Genomic DNA, 16,706 nt, shown 5'->3' with positions numbered 1-16,706 from the left:
TTTTTTTTTACTTTATTCAAAATCAAAACGTCCATACACATTCGTTACTATAACCACTTCCGACAATACAATGCCACTTACACACAAAGGGTCGACAGGAAAATCGTCAGAATGTACATAAGCCGCCTCATCCACATATAGAAAGGTTGCTAGGGTGGGGCTCCACCTGGGAGCCTGAGTTGAAGTGTGTCTATAGATGTGTTCACAGGGTATGTGTGTGAACATGCCAGTGTGACTGTGTGGTTCTGTGAATAATGGTTGGAAATCTCCAGACAGTGCAGGAGCAGCAGTCACACCTGAATCATGCAGTCCAAACACATAGCAGTGGAGACAGTTGGGCGTGGTAGTTAGTTGGATCTGTGTATGTACTATCTGGGGTCGGGTAGTGAGTAACAATGTCCCAGGTTGCCAGATGCCACGCCCGGCTATGTGTCAGGGCGCCTCTCCTTTTTCTAGCGCCGCAGGGTACATATTATCCATTTCCTCTGAACACACCTGACTAGAGGATGTTGACGTCTCCCACACACGTACACACACACACACACACAGGTAGATCATGCTCTCGCTATGGTAACAGGGCTTCGAGCACAATCGCAAAATGGGGAAAACAACTCAATCAACCCACATGAAAAAAATACTATAGTATACTATGGTATAAATACTATAGTATTCACTGTAGTGTTTTTGCAGACTAAACTGCAGTATACTGTAGTATTTACAATTAAATATAATATAAATACTGTAGTAAAGTAAAACTAGTATACACCATAGAAATAATGTAGTGTTTTTGCAGACTGTAATATACTGTAGCATTTACTGTACAGTTTTTGCAGACTCTAGTATACTGTAGTATTTAATGTAGTGTTTTTCCGGACTGTAATATACTGTAGTATTTACTGTTCAGTTTTTGCAGACTCTAGTATACTGTAGTATTTAATGTAGTGTTTTTGCGGACTGTAATATACTGTAGTATTTACTGTACTGTTTTTGCAGACTCTAGTATACTGTAGTATTTAATGTAGTGTTTTTGCTGACTCTAGTATACTGTAGTATTTACTGTACTGTTTTTGCTGACTCTAGTATACTGTAGTATTTAATGTAGTGTTTTTCCGGACTGTAATATACTGTAGTATTTACTGTACTGTTTTTGCTGACTCTAGTATACTATAGTATTTAATGTAGTGTTTTTGCTGACTCTAGTATACTGTAGTATTTACTGTACTGTTTTTGCTGACTCTAGTATACTGTAGTATTTAATGTAGTGTTTTTGCTGACCCTAGTATACTGTAGTATTTAATGTAGTGTTTTTGAGGACATTACTGTAGTATTTACTGTTTTATTACTTTTGACAAAGAAACGGCGGCATTCTCCTTAAAGAAACCTACTGGAGAAATCCAAAAGAAAAAGCACATTTTCCATAACCTGTAAGTAGGTGGGACTGGGGTCTGAACGGATCGTTCAGAGCTTCTGCTCTTTTCTGTAACCTATAGGGAACACGGTATATGGTCTAGATTTGTCATGTAGGTATCTCACTTATGGGTGGCACAATTTGGGATATGGTGGAGGGGAATGGGCAGGGTATGCATTTAATACTGTTAAAAAAGTGTAGTGTTTTTGCTGTAGTATTAATATAGTATTTACTATAGTATTCTACAGTATATGATACTAAGCATTACACATGATCTAGGGATACTATAGTGTATAGTATAGTATTATAATATATAATAATAATAATAATAATATATGCCATTTAGCAGACGCTTTTATCCAAAGCGACTTACAGTCATGTGTGCATACATTCTACGTATGGGTGTATTATACAGTATACTACAGTTTACTACACAATTATATAGAAAGTCAAATGAAAATCTACTACAAAGTCATCAGGGCCTTAGGGTCTCACTTTGTTAATAAGATATTGCCAGTGAAACAAAATCGAAGCTTCCTTGGCTTGTCAATCTCCCATCCCTACGGGTTGCACACGGGCAAAGTGATGCTGAAACCACGATGGCTATGTTAAACAAACCATACAACTCTATGCACAATGACGACTTAAGGCTGCAATATGTAACTATTTGGGAGACCCGACCAAATTCACGTAGAAATGTGGGTTATAGATCTGTCATTCTTATTGACAACAAGCCTAAGAAGCGCTATTTCTATGCTTCCCGTTCTTACGTTTGGTTTTTGTGTCTTTTACTTTCAGCTTCGAACAGCTGAAAATACAATATTTGTGGTTATGGAAAAGATATTTCACAGTGGTTTAGATGGTATAATGATTCAGTAACACTTTACTTGCTTTTTTGTTGTCACAAATTGAAATTATGCAAACTATTACAATTTTAGCAACCAGAGAATTGTGATGTCTGCATAGTGCATCTTTTCCTTTTTAATTCACTGCACCTTTTACAAAAACACAGTTCAGTTCAGTAACAGAATGATGATTTGTGTGGTTTGTGCCGTCATTCAGCATCACTCTGTTACCATGGAATTGTCCACACTGAAAATGCATACATTTACAGTCGTTCCATTTAATACGTGGATTCTGAGGGGGAAAATGCTTCCATCCAACTCTTCCTAATTGGAGTAGGAGAACCACCTGCGTACTAAACAACCTCAGGGAAGAATTTGGTTCTAACGTTCTAAATGTCGTACTGTACGTTTTTTAAAATTGTATTTGATTTGAACTGCTGTTACTATGACAACGGAGTGGTTTACAGCAGTGGTATAATCTTTAATATTATGTCTGCGTGATTGTGCATCTTATCCCTCTCCCTCGGGCTACTGGGCTTGGCTGATGAAACACACACACTTTATTCCGGGACATTCCACAAAGGCTTGTTTAAGCCGCTGGCTCTTCAACGGGCTGATGGATTTTTCCTCTGCCTGCCAGTGACCTCACTCACCCCAGGCTGGGCGTGGCACCATTGTTAGGGCGTGTCACGACAAAAACCCCACAGCGGGGAGGGCAGTTCTCGCTCTTCTCTTCTCCAAAATGACTAGATTGGTCGGTCGACACCTCTCCCTCTCAGCCCCTCCTGTCCTCTTTCTCTCTCTTATTTTCTCCTAATCCTTTTCTCCCTCCGTCTCGCCCCCTCTCTTTCCCAATCCCAAACGAACCCCTAGGACATAGCCCCCAGCCCTTACACACTTGATGTGCATCTGAGAGCTAAAAGTCCACCTATCCTTGGACTCATTACCATCTCCAAAATAACAAAAACACCAAGGCAACTCTGGAGTACTCTCTCAGTAACTGCCCAGTGAAAATCTCACTTTTAAAAGGATGATGCGCTGGCCAATCAGCGATCTACTTGCCTGCAATATTTTTAATGACGGTATACGCCCGCAATATTTTTAATGACGGTATACGCCCGCAATATTTTTAATGACGGTATACGCCCGCAATATTTTTAATGACGGTATACGCCCACACCATTCTGTTGTTGAGGTAAGCCCACACCATTCTGTTGTTGAGGTAAGCCCACACCATTCTGTTGTTGAGGTAAGCCCACGCCATTCGGTTGTTGAGGTAAGCCCACGCCATTCGGTTGTTGAGGTAAGCCCACGCCATTCGGTTGTTGAGGTAAGCCCACACCATTCGGTTGTTGAGGTAAGCCCACGCCATTCGGTTGTTGAGGTAAGCCCACGCCATTCGGTTGTTGAGGTAAGCCCACGCCATTCGGTTGTTGAGGTAAGCCCACGCCATTCGGTTGTTGAGGTAAGCCCACACCATTCTGTTGTTGAGGTAAGCCCACGCCATTCGGTTGTTGAGGTAAGCCCACGCCATTCGGTTGTTGAGGTAAGCCCACGCCATTCGGTTGTTGAGGTAAGCCCACGCCATTCGGTTGTTGAGGTAAGCCCACGCCATTCGGTTGTTGAGGTAAGCCCACACCATTCGGTTGTTGAGGTAAGCCCACACCATTCGGTTGTTGAGGTAAGCCCACACCATTCGGTTGTTGAGGTAAGCCCACACCATTCGGTTGTTGAGGTAAGCCCACACCATTCAGTTGTTGAGGTAAGCCCACACCATTCGGTTGTTGAGGTAAGCCCACACCATTCGGTTGTTGAGGTAAGCCCACACAATTCGGTTGTTGAGGTAAGCCCACACCATTCGGTTGTTGAGGTAAGCCCACACCATTCCAACACAGAAAAGCTTATTTTTGTCATAGCTAATTAAACATTTTGGGAAGGAAAACTATTTCAATCATATTGTACACTGGATGTACAGAACATTACGAACAACTTCCTAATACTGAGTTTTACCCCCCTTTTCCCTTTGCCCTCAAAATCACCTCAATTAGTCAGGGCATGGGCTCTACAAGATGTCGAAAGCGTTCCACAGGGATGCTTTCCACAGTTCTGTAAAGATGGTTGGATGTCCTTTGGGTGGTGGACCCATTGTTGATACACATGAGAAACTGTTGAGCATGAAAAACCCAGCAGCGTTGCAGTTCTTGACACAAACCGATGCGCCTGGCACCTACTACCACACCCCGTTCAAAGGCACTTAAATATTTTGTCTTGCCCATGGTACACATACACAACACATGTCTCAATTGCCTCAAGGTTTAAAATCCTTATTTAATCTGTCTCCTCCCCTTCATCTAAACTGATTGAAGTGACTTTATCAAGTGACATCAATAAGGGATCATAGCTTTCACCTGGTCAGTCTATGTCATGGAAAGAGCAGGTGTACACTTAGTGTAAGTAATTCTAGGTCATATTTCATAGAAATCTGGAAACTCTGGGCAGTTACTTTAAAAGTATTATATATGATCCCTGTAGATCTACATGAGGCACCTAGGGGACTAAGAGTGAATGAGATCTGTCTCACCTGGCAAGAGTCTCCTCTGTAGAGAGGGGAACAGGCACACTCCTCCACGGTGCTGGCAGGGCCCCCGGCCCCTGTGTCTGTGGCCTCCTCCAGGCCCACCTCCCCCAGGCTGAGTCTCTGGCTCTGGGTGAAGTAGAGGGCCCGCACCCTCAGACCAACCAGCCCTGCCAGGACTTCCATCAGATCCTCTCTGGACACAGGACGGTTGGTGCCGGAGTGACGCCAATTCCCCTAAACAGAACAGACAGGGGTTAGTGAGGGATTGGAAATGTTGAGGACTGATCAAATGTTATTATATGTGTTCAGAACAGATGGAATAAGGACTTGGTTGTACCTCTACTAGCTGGACTCTGCTCTGGTGGAGTCTGTCAGGATGAGGGGTATGTGGGGACATGTGGACCAGGGTCATCTCCTGGCCCTGAGAAATTCACAGACAAATAACACTGGGTTACTCAAAACAGGAAGTCATCATGACTTACTGTATATATATGACTTATACACCAATTAGAGAGATGTCATAATTAGCTGTGAGTGATGATACAATGTGTCATAATGTACGTACACTGAGCAGGACATCAGGTCTGCGGTCCATCAGCGACATCCCCTCACTGGGAATCCCAAAGGACTTAGCCTGGTAGGTGAGGTAGCCCCCATAGGACGACACCTGAGACAGGAGCGGAACACTATCAGCACTGTTGGGTAGGATACTTTCCAAATGTAATGCGTTACAGTTACTAGTTACCTGTCCAAAATTGTAATCAGTAACGTCATTTTTTGATTACCCCAACCCAGTGACGTAATCTGATTACTTTTGGATTACTTTCCCCTTAAGAGACATTAGAAGAAGACAAAAAGGATCCATCAAACACATTTGGTGTGTCATCAAAGTGGTCTCTGACTTGTGGTCAGACTAGCTCAGGTGGAACAATGCTGAATTTAATGTCAGTGAGAAAACAGAAAGGTGTCATAATGTATTTTTCCCCAAAATAATTTCTGAATTTAAAGGTAATTCAAGAACAAATCTAGTTTTTCAAAAATATCTGTAATCTGATTACAATATTTTTGATGGTAACAGAACTGATTACAATTAGTTTTTTTGTAATCAGATTACATGTAATCAGTTATTCCCCAACCCTGACTATCAGTCACAGTCAATGGAACTGGTACAGGACCCAGTGTCGAACTGTTAAAGCACTGGTATTTAGGCTCAATGGCAGCTGCTTGAAGCCCTGCCTTCTGTTCTTGTCACTGAATCCACAGCTAAATAACAACTGATCAAATGTTAAAAATGCTCAAGTCTGATATAAAAAGAACTTCCAAATATTACGGAAACATGTCCTCTTTTTTTAAACTGAGCTATTCTATTCCAACAGTACATGTGCTTCTCTCAAGTTCCACTCTCTACTCACCCGGTCTACCAGGTAGGATGGTGGCGCCACCCAGTGGAGGAGCTGGGTAGTGCCAGGCAACTCCTGTACGTCTGCTACCACAGTGTTACTGGACGGGTTGAGGACTGATGCCACCTCCTGCTGGTCAGTACTCTCCAGACGCCAGCCACGCATGTCCATAAACTAGTGGAGGCGAAGGGAAAGAGGAATGTACTATATACTATCGGCCTATGGTTTGGTAAAATGCCATTATGTACATAGGAATATAATAGCATGCTGTGTGCAATGGAGTTATGTTCTGCAGGTGTGGTAAAGCTGTGGGTATATCCACTCCATGGAATGTGGGTTGTTTCAACACGGACCCTTAGATAATGGTTTGATCACGTGTCTGAACAGGTACAGTGTAATTACAACTTATTTCACATTTCTGTGGCACGGAAAGTATGTATCAATGAAAATGCCTATAAAATTCCAGAAACACAAGCATGTACGCATGCACACGCACACACCTTCCCCCTGCGCTTGCCAGAGCTCTGGCACTGGTCGGTGGCTCCGAAGCAGAAGCAGCTGACGCAGCCTCTGGGGTGGGAGGGGTCAAAGTGGAAGGACCCGTCTCTACAGGCATCACAGCGGGCACCCTGCACGTTCCTCTACAACAACAGGACATACGGCTGCTTACTGTTACCTCCACATTTCACAGGTCACAACCTTTTCCTGGTCACTGACCCTGCTAATAACCAATCACATCGTTTCCCAGTAGAGAAGCCCTCAGGAGAATGATTGTTTAAAAGCACACAACATTATAAGTCACCTTGCAGAGGCACTGTCCTGTGTCTGGGTGACATATATCAGGTGTGACCCCTCCCTGGTTACAGGTACATGGGAGACAGTCGGGGAACCTGTAGAACCCTGCAGCACACCTGTCACACTGCCGCCCACCGATCCTGGGCTTACACCTTCACACACACACAGAACAAATACACATACAATTAACATGATTGTACTTGGAAATCTCATCCACAGCATGTTGAAATATTCAGCTACTGGCCATGTCTTATAAGAGGAAAGGTGCTAAAAAATGACAGAGAATCTCATTCCGCACTCCACAACCTTTACTGTGTGTGGTGTTTCCTACATGAAATACTATAGTGTTTACCAGGGATCATCAACTAGATTCAGCCAAGGGATGATTTCTTTCTTGAGCGGGTGGTCTGGGGGCCGGAACATATTTACAAATAGACTGCAAATTGACTGCAAGAAGCCCAACAGATGTAATATTTCACAAAAACATAATCATTTCAAATCTTGCTTATATTTGTATACGATGACTTGTCTCCCGATTATGAGTGGGAATACCTGGGGACAGATTTTTAAAATCAGCTGAATTCCCGGTGAAAAAAAAAAGTATATATTTTTTTACTCAGAAAACGTGGGTAACCCTGGTGTATACTATGGTAAGAAATACAATATTATTCACTATAGTGTATTTGCAGACTTTACTGCAGTATACTGTAGTATTTACAGTTTACTATAGTATAAATACTGTAGTAAAATAACAGTAGTATATTTAAGTGATGATGTTTCATTAAAAACTAAATTTTTATTAATTCCACAAGATATAGTCCCGACACAAATCTAGGGTTGCCATCCAATCCGGCTGGTTGTTCATTCTATTGGTTTGGTTGCCAGAGTCGCGACCCAGTCGTTCAGTCTTTTTGTTCTGTATCTATGGATGTGACCCAGTCATTCCTTCTAAATGTTCCATTGCCATACTGACGGGCAACGTTCTTATCCCTTGCTTGCTAGCTAGCCAACTACGGCTAATTTACAGTCACGTCAAATAGTGGATCCAGAATAACAGCAAAGTAGCTGCATTTGTTTAATCTGTTTTGTAGTGACATGTATTTCGCCTGGCATAGAACACACGTCAGGACGCTGTTGTTCAGAGGAGCTAGCCAACAACACAGCTACAGTAACACAATCACTTCAAATTGAAGCTGGAAAGACCGCAAATTAGCTGCTTTTCATTTGACCTTTTTTTGTACATGATGCTGATTCATGATTTCGACTGGCTGAGAAACGCTGCCTGTCTGTCTCGTCCCGCCTCCCGCCTCGTTCATTACTATGGGACAGCAGGAGATCGAATTTGAATATTGAAACAATGTTTCAATTCTCGGATAGACAGACAGCAAGGTTTATACAAATCTCCACTGTTGAAAACTAAATGTTAGTACAAAAGAAATGTGAGATAATGTCTAGATGCTTTTTATAGTGGAGATTAAGTTTATAACTTCTCTGACTCTGCTGATGAGACAGTGGATTCTACAGTCAGATGGAACAGAGTAAATAAGCATTTTAATGTCATAGATTTAGCCGATGGTAACTTGTGGAATAAACACCGGCTGGAATGCGGTTTTAACCAATCAGCATTCAGGATTAGTCCCACCCGTTGTATAAACTGTATTATAAACTGGGTGAATCGAGCCCTGAATGCTGATTGGCATACCAAGGGTATGACAAAACATTTATTTTTACTGCTCTAATTACGTTGGTAACCAGTTTACAATAGCAATAAGGCACCTTGGGGGTTTGTGGTACATGGCCAACATACCACAGCTAAGGGCTCTGTCCAGGCACGAGTGAAAGAACAGCCCTTACCTGTGGTATATTGGCCATATACCACACCGGCTCGGGCCTCATTGCTTAAGTATTTACTGTGGTGTGTTTGCGGACTGTTCTATTTACTGTAGTGCTCATTTTCTTATTATCTTTGACATAGAAGCGGAGAGCTTTCTCCTTTAGGAAACCTATAGCAAATGTTCTTTCACCTGTAGGTAGGTAGGACTGGGTTCTGAACACAGTTCAGAACTTCTGCTCTTTTCTATAACCATAGGGAACACAATATATGGTCTATACTTGTTTCTCACTTACGGGTGGCACAAATTGGGATGTGGAGGAGGGGAATGGACAGGATATATGCTAATTAAATATTGCAGTATTTACTATCGTATTCCACAGTATACTATACCATTCTACACTAAGTACTACACATGACCGAGGGGTACTACAGTGTTTAGTATAGTATTATACAGTAGATTACAGTTTACTACACAATTACATAGTAAGTACTGTAGTATTCTATAGTAAACTGTAGTATTTTTTATGTGGATTTAGTCTCTACACAGAGCTCTACTTACGTGCACTGTCCCGTGTCACGGTCACAGTCTCTCCCTGCGTTGGGCCTGACTCCGTTGGGGGAGCAGTCACAGCCCTCACAGCCCACTAGAGGGTGGTAGCTGAACGTCTGGCTCTCACACACATCACAGACTGGCTTCACTGTCTGGGGCGGGCAGATACACTGACCTGTCACCTCGTGGCACAGCCGCTGGCCACACTCACACGCTGGGGGGGACGGGGGGACGGGACACACGACATAGACAGGTTAGGGTAAGAAGCTATGTGTGTGTGTGAGACATTTTAGTATCTGAAATCTACTTACGTCTACAGTAGGGGAAGCCATAGTATCCTGTGGCACATCGTGTACACTGCCGACCGATCACATGGGGTCTACAGGGACACTGGCCCCCTACAGGGTTACAGGTGGGCACCGTGGCCCCTGATTTGTCACAGTAGCAGGGCAGGGCCCCGTCACTATAGGCTGCTACCAGGGAGCGGGCTGAGTCTCTGCAGAACTGGGAGGACGTTCTGGGGCTGTTGGAACAGGTAGAAAACATTCGGGGTTAGGGGTCAATCAAATAAAGTAGTTATGAAATTCTCTGAGTATTGATCATGTTTACATCCACACATTAAAAACAACTACTCCCTTAAAAAAATATTATAATAATCCACCCCCCCCGTTAATTTCACCAAACAAAGTCGAAATTTAAGTTTCAAATAAACATGATATGATCATGCAATTGCAATAATACTGAATGACCTAATCTTCATATCACTCAGCAAAGCTGTTGACTACATTCCACAGGGCACATGGTTGTGCTTGGTCAAAGTCTTGAGAAACCCACTGGCACACGATCACTGAACTGAATACTCACTCTATAGAAAAGCTTGGTCCTCCACACTGCCTGGTGAAATCAGAGGACTTATCAAACGGCTTCTCTTTCAGGAGATCAGGGGTGTAGCTATCGTCAGGAACCACCAAGATGTAATCCTGAAGAGGCGGTACAAAACCAAACGACAATGTTGTCGGCTTATCTCTCTCAGAAATGCCCACTTTGAGACTTACCGTAGCGTAAGAAACGGTTTTACCTGACAGACTTAACAATGATAACATTTATAAAAACACACAAACCACAGGGTATTTCAGCGATACTGAACTGTTTTGTGGTTGGTCTTATCTGCAGTGGGAGACTACGGTGGGGTACAGGGTTGAGGTCAATTCCATTTCAATTCCAGACAATTCAGGAAGTACACCGACATTCAAATACTAATTACTTTTAAATTAGAAGCATCTGGAATTGGAATTTGGTTTACATTCTGAATAGACTGACATTTAAATGGGATTGACCTCAACCCAGGTGGGGTATGTTAATTATGATATCATAATTATGCTATAATAAACAGCCGACAGCAAGTACAAACTTAGCTGTAAGCATTATTGGCTTACTGGATTTGAGAGCGTCGCTCTAATTGGGCGGAGTGGGGGTTACCAGGTAGAATACAGACTGCTGGTTGTTTAGTAGTTGGTTGGGACATGATCAAACACGGAGGCCAAAGAGCAGTACCGTGCAAACCTGGTAAAAGTCTAGTATCCTAGACTCCTAAATCCTCCTGAATTACACTACAGGCATAACCACACAGGACGAGAGTGAAGGTTTTCCTGAGGAAGGTGTTCTCCTCCTTACATTATGGGCAATAATGATCAACTGTAAGTAGGCTAATTGATAGAGTAATAATGGCTGACATGAAAAAACTGACCAGAGTGAGGGTCTTCCCGGGTGGAACCTTGAGAGAGATGGCCATGTCTTGCTGGGGAAGGTCCAGAGCGATGCGCCTCTCAGCGATGACCACCTCCCTGCAGCAGGAGACCCCCGGGCAGAAAGAGGCATTCACAGTGCCTGAGGTAGAGAGAGGAAGGTGGGGGTGCAGCAGGGTGTAAGGAGGCGTAGTCGTAGAGGAAGAAGGGGGATTGGGAGAAGGACCAGCGTTTGGGAAGATAGAGGGGAGGAGAGAGAGCAAGTAGTAGAAGGAGGAGAGGAGAAAGCGTGATGAGAGGAGAGGGGGTGTATTAGGCGGGTGGAGCAGTAGTAGGGAGGAGTAAAAAGAGGGAAGCGGGTATAGAGAGGGGAGGAGAGAGGAGGACAGAGGAAGAGCAGGGAGGAGAGAGAGGGGAGGTGAGAGGAGAGGTGAGAGGAGGAGAGATAGAGGAGGAGCGGGGATGAGAGAGAGGAGAGAAGAGAGCAGGGAGGAGAGAGAGGAGAGGAGAGAGAGGAGAGGAGAGAGAGGGGAGGAGAGAGAGGGGAGGAGAGAGAGGGGAGGAGAGAGAGGGGAGGGGGGGGTGGGAGGAGGGAGTGGGAGGAGAGAGGAGGAGAGAGAGAAGGAGAGAGGAGGAGAGGAGATAAAGGGGAGGATAGAGGAGGAGCGGGGAGGAGAGAGAGAGAGAGAGAAGAGAGGAGAGGAGAGAGGAGGGAGTGGGGAGGTGAGAGAAGAGAGGAGGAGGGGGAGGTGGGAGAGGGGAAGAGAGGTGAAAGAGGGGAGGAGAGGTAAAAGAGGGGAGGAGAGAGGAGGGGGGGTGAGAGAGGGGAGGTGGGAGAGGGGAGGAGAGAGATGAGGGGAGGAAAGATGGGGAGAGAGAGACGGGAGGTGAGAGACGGGAGGAGAGAGGAGTGGGGAGTGCTCCCCTCTTAAAAGGGAATCACCTGAGCTCCAGAGTCCACTAGAACCCCCAAAACACACAACAGGCTCTCCCAGACAATACTACCATAGAATAGGGGACTAGCTGCTACTGTATGTTCATGAAAATTGATAATTGCATTCATTCTTTGAGTAGACATCCATTTCATTACATCTAGGACGATGTCGGGATCAGTAAGATCATGGATCATATACACTGTCTATCCAACCATATCAATCTGGATCAACGGCCTCACAACTACATTTCGCACTAAACTCACCGGCCCACGTGTGTCCGGCATCCACCCGTACCTCCACAGGGAAGGTGATGTGTTCAGCTTGACAGTAGTGGACCACAAACACATACCTGCCAGGAACTGGCACCCTGGCACTGAAACGGATCTCTGTCTGGAGGAATAGAGAAGGAACACAACATGTGGAGAAACGTGTAAACGCCACAGAAATGTGCTTCGTACCACTTAAAAACCTGCTCGTTACTATATACTGTAACCCTGTAGGGATGTTACTGCCATTAATGTTAGTGAAGCTGTGGGCTTCATATCTCAAGTCCCACATGCTTTCCAGTGCTTGGTCCCACTCCAAGCAGCAGCAGTAGCAGCAGCAGCATTATTGGGGCAGGCAGGTAGCCTAGTGGTTAGAGTGTTGGACTAGTAACCGAAAGGTTGCAAGTTCATATCCCCGAGCTGACAAGGTACAAATCTGTTGTTCTGCCCCTGAACAGGCAGTTAAACCCACTGTTCCTAGGCCGTCATTGAAAATAAGAATTTGTTCTTAACTGACTTGCCTAGGTAAAGGTAAAATAAACTATACAGGCCCAGCTCCATGCATGTACCTGGGGAGATTTGAGTAGTACCCCTTCACTCTGGGCTCCATGGAAAGGGAAGCCCCCCGCCCCTGACTGTCGTCTTCGTCTCCACTCTTCACTCTCCCTCTGCTGGGGGACGGCATGTGTGGAGGAAAGTGCGTCCCGAGCTGCGTCCAGAACCAGCGCTGTGGAGGGCCTGTCGTACTGGCTGGGAACACAGTACTGACTGGAGGGAAGAAGGAAAGGGGGAACAGAACACAGAAGGTTGGGGAGTCTGAAAAGGCACCCTATTCCCTACATATAGTGCACTACATTTGACCAGGGTCCATTTCAGAAGCAGCTTCTGATGTGTTTGCTAAGCACTACTGGGATACAATGTGACTGGTTATTAGCAGGGGCAGTGACCACATAAAGGTTGTGACCTGTGACCTGGAGTAAACAGCTTTCACATGTAGACATCCTATAACTATCACATTCTCTCTCATCAATGTATAGAAAGAAGCCCCTAAATCTCTCTCTCTCACACACACACACACACACACACACTTTTCTTGAGTGGAAACCTCAGACTTGATCTTAACCCCATTAACTCTATCGTTCTCCTTCATCCACTCTCACTGACCAACAAAGACTCATTTTGCGATCTAAAAAAAAAGTCCCTTCCGAGTCAAAACCTCACTCTTTCTTTTCTCGGGTTTTAAGTCCTTATCAATCCTCTTATCACCAATTCTTGGCAAGCTATGAGTTTTCTCAGGCCTGATGTGGGGCTGATCTTTTCATGCTTTCCCTCCTTATTTTGCTTTGTGGAAACAGCAGAACAACATGAAAGGAAAGACCTTTTGTAATGTGCCTGAACCATCAGCATCAAACAACAAGTGTCTTTGTCACGGCCTGACCGTAGATTGCTTTGTATGTTTCCATTTTTAGTTTGGTCAGGGTGTGATGTGGGTGGGCATTCAATGTTTGTATTTCTATGTGTTTGGCCTGGTGTGGTTCCCAATCAGAGGCAGCTGTCAATCGTTGTCTCTGATTGAGAACCATACTTAAGCAGCCTGGTTTCGCCCTTGAGTTGTGGGTAGTTGTTTTCTGTTTTGTGTGGATCACCTGACAGAACTGTTTCGTTCTCGTTATTCCTCGTTGTTATTTTGTTTAGTTTTCAGTTTTGATTAAATATACAACATGAACACTTACCACGCTGCGCTTTGGTCTACTCCTTCTTCCACCAACGAAAACTGTTAGTCTTGACCAGGGTTTTCCCCCTCACTTTCACTGTTTATTTTCCCTGAGATATCACCTTGATTATTACCTTAAACAATAGTGGAGTTTACACTGAAAGCGGTGTAGAAATAGCCTGTATCTATCTGTATAATAACTGGACCGGTGCTGCTGATAACTAGTCATCAGCAGCAACCATTCTGGCGTGGTCACTGGCTGTCAAGACCAGTGTTCAAATCGGATTTGTTTTCTTTCATATACTTTTGAAGGTTCGATTATGCCTGTCCAGAGTACAAATTAGCACTTTTGGGACTATTCCATTGGTTCCATTGCATCAGGAAAGCTCAATCAAGTGCAGCTTTAAGTATTTGGAAGGAAACAAGTACTAGTTGAACCCAGGTGTGCTAGGTGGAGAGGAGAAGTTGGCCTGGCTACCAGACAGCCTCAGTTAAGTGACCCTGGCTGAGGAATGCATTGAATCACACCTGGAAAACAGATGTGTGGAAGGTAAGCATCCCCACAACAGCATCTACCCCCCCAGAGACACTGCTACTGATTTCACAACAAGCCCTCGGCCTGGAAAATACAGGCACGACTATTACTACCACGTTTGCTCATTGCTGCTGATTGCTAGTTGTCAAAAACACCAGCTGGTCTATTTTGAAGAAGCCACTTAAAGTCCCCTGGCATTACAACATAGTATTATGAGGTAAGGCGGCTTACCTGTCCTCAGTGAAGCGTCCGTGGACAGAGACGCAGAGCACCTTGGGGTCCAGGTACTCCATGGAGAACTCCTCCGCGGGCACTGCATACACTTTATACTACAGAGGAATACACAGTCAAAATGGCAACAGGAAATACAAGTATTTCATTTGAACATGAAATCACTTTTATACAATAGGTACCGGTAGTCGGTACCCTTCCATTTACTAGAGAATAAACACACTGCAATATAAAAAAGGACGGCAAAGCAGAAGAGGCTGCATTACGTGAGGATCTTGCTGCTATGCAACGGGATAATAAAAGGGTTCTTTCTCACCAGCAGCATTGAGGCTGTGGAGGTCTGTAGAAGAAGCTCGGCCTTGTGGGTAAACTGGAACACTGCAGCGCGATTGGTTCCGTCAACCGCCACACTGCGACAAAGGAAGCTGCATGGACAAGTATTGGATGAACACCCTCAATGACCAACGGTATTACAGAGCTGGAGATCTGCGTTAAAACACGTTTATTACACAAAATGCACACAAATGACTTTCCAACCCCGCCTCTCGAGTACAGACGATATAAACACTACTGAAGGAAAGGAACGGAACATTGCACTCTCAGTAAACGTACAGTACACACACAAACCTGTAATGGCAGCTGTAGATGTTGGCTCTGGCCTGGATATGACTCTCTGATTGGCCAGCGATGATGAGGTTGACGTTCTGGACCGTGTCTACCTCGCTGGCATACTCCAGGACCAGGATGTAGGGACCGGGTGGAGACACGCGCAGGCTCAGCTGTAACTGGGCCTACAGGACACACACACAGACATGGCGGAGGGCAAATGCAGCGTCTCAGAGTCACACTACGCATTTACTGTCCAATTATAAAATAAAAGCCATAAACCATCACAATCAGAGGGACAAAAAGTATGTTTGTGAGCGTATTTTAGTGTGTGTGTGTGTGCGCAGCAGAGCCCCAGACCTACCTGTCTCCCGGTGAGCGACGCCATCTCGGGGTGGGCTGGAGTTGGCCGGCGGACGAGGGCCTGTCTCCTCCTGCGTCTCCACTGGCTGGAGAACTGGCCCTGAGAGCCCAGCACAGAGCTGAACCTGTTCATCGCCATGTGCTTATACAGCAGACAGCTGGAGGGAGGGAGGGAGGGAGGGAGGGAGGGAGGGAGGGAGGGAGGGAGGGAGGGAGGGAGGGAGGCAGACAACTGCGGTCAGAGTCTGGGGATAACATGCGTTTAAACAACACAACCTTGCACAGACTACATGTATGTACAGTCCATACATTGAACAGATATACTGTCTGATGCCAACATGCACCTGACAGAACTGTATGCCTTGGTAAAGAGCATTGGGGAAACACGGGGATTACTTTGTGTCTCTGTCTGCGGTGAATGTGTACGTGCAGGGCTGGGCGATCTTCTCCTGGAGGAAGGGAGCCTCGTAGTAATCACTGGGCAGCAGCACCAAGTAGTCCTGGGAGGGCGGTGGAGAGCAGAGAGAGAGAAGAACACATTTATGACCTATTCCTCTACCTCTTTTTTCTCTTCAGTCACTGACAGATGGTATCACAGACTAACAGTCCTGGCCTCACCAGTAGAAGGCCCTCTGCCTGGATGCGTATGATCCATTTCCCAGGGGTCAGTGTGAAGGGCTCAGCGAAGCCGTCCCCAGGGACCGTGAGGTAGGCAGGGGAGGAGCTAGAAGGAAACACCACTTCCTTACTCTGACCTGACCCTGCAGGATATAATCAACCAATCAATTAATTAATCATTCAATCAACCAATCAGGATACAGATAAATACAGTTAAACAAAGCAACACAAGACCTTACAGTTAACAGCACCATGGTTGACGTGTAGTCATGTCGTCTAAGAC

The 16,706-nt window shown here is 45.0% G+C and overlaps 1 protein-coding gene across 4 annotated transcripts in view; it reads right to left on the bottom strand.

Annotated features, from left to right (window-relative positions):
* LOC118394744 (laminin subunit alpha-3-like) overlaps window positions 1-16,706 on the bottom strand; it is a 108,455-nt gene that overhangs the window by 25,304 nt on the left and 66,445 nt on the right. For all 4 annotated transcript variants that reach the window (XM_035788250.2, XM_035788252.2, XM_035788251.2 and 1 more), the window contains 18 exons: window positions 16,424-16,566; window positions 16,202-16,305; window positions 15,807-15,963; window positions 15,464-15,627; window positions 15,153-15,261; window positions 14,837-14,934; window positions 12,926-13,124; window positions 12,354-12,480; window positions 11,158-11,297; window positions 10,275-10,390; window positions 9,722-9,933; window positions 9,420-9,624; window positions 7,034-7,178; window positions 6,732-6,872; window positions 6,244-6,405; window positions 5,397-5,498; window positions 5,169-5,252; window positions 4,835-5,065 (listed from right to left, as the gene is read on the bottom strand). In XM_035788250.2, the coding sequence (XP_035644143.2) occupies window positions 4,835-5,065; window positions 5,169-5,252; window positions 5,397-5,498; window positions 6,244-6,405; window positions 6,732-6,872; window positions 7,034-7,178; window positions 9,420-9,624; window positions 9,722-9,933; window positions 10,275-10,390; window positions 11,158-11,297; window positions 12,354-12,480; window positions 12,926-13,124; window positions 14,837-14,934; window positions 15,153-15,261; window positions 15,464-15,627; window positions 15,807-15,963; window positions 16,202-16,305; window positions 16,424-16,566 (2,639 nt within the window). The remainder of the gene's footprint in view (window positions 1-4,834; window positions 5,066-5,168; window positions 5,253-5,396; window positions 5,499-6,243; window positions 6,406-6,731; window positions 6,873-7,033; window positions 7,179-9,419; window positions 9,625-9,721; window positions 9,934-10,274; window positions 10,391-11,157; window positions 11,298-12,353; window positions 12,481-12,925; window positions 13,125-14,836; window positions 14,935-15,152; window positions 15,262-15,463; window positions 15,628-15,806; window positions 15,964-16,201; window positions 16,306-16,423; window positions 16,567-16,706) is intronic.

The sequence above is a fragment of the Oncorhynchus keta genome, chromosome 15 (genome assembly GCF_023373465.1).
Source record: "Oncorhynchus keta strain PuntledgeMale-10-30-2019 chromosome 15, Oket_V2, whole genome shotgun sequence".
NCBI lineage: Eukaryota > Metazoa > Chordata > Actinopteri > Salmoniformes > Salmonidae > Oncorhynchus > Oncorhynchus keta.
The sequence above is the reverse complement of the archived record's forward strand: the minus strand, read 5'-3'. Positions and strand labels throughout refer to the sequence as shown.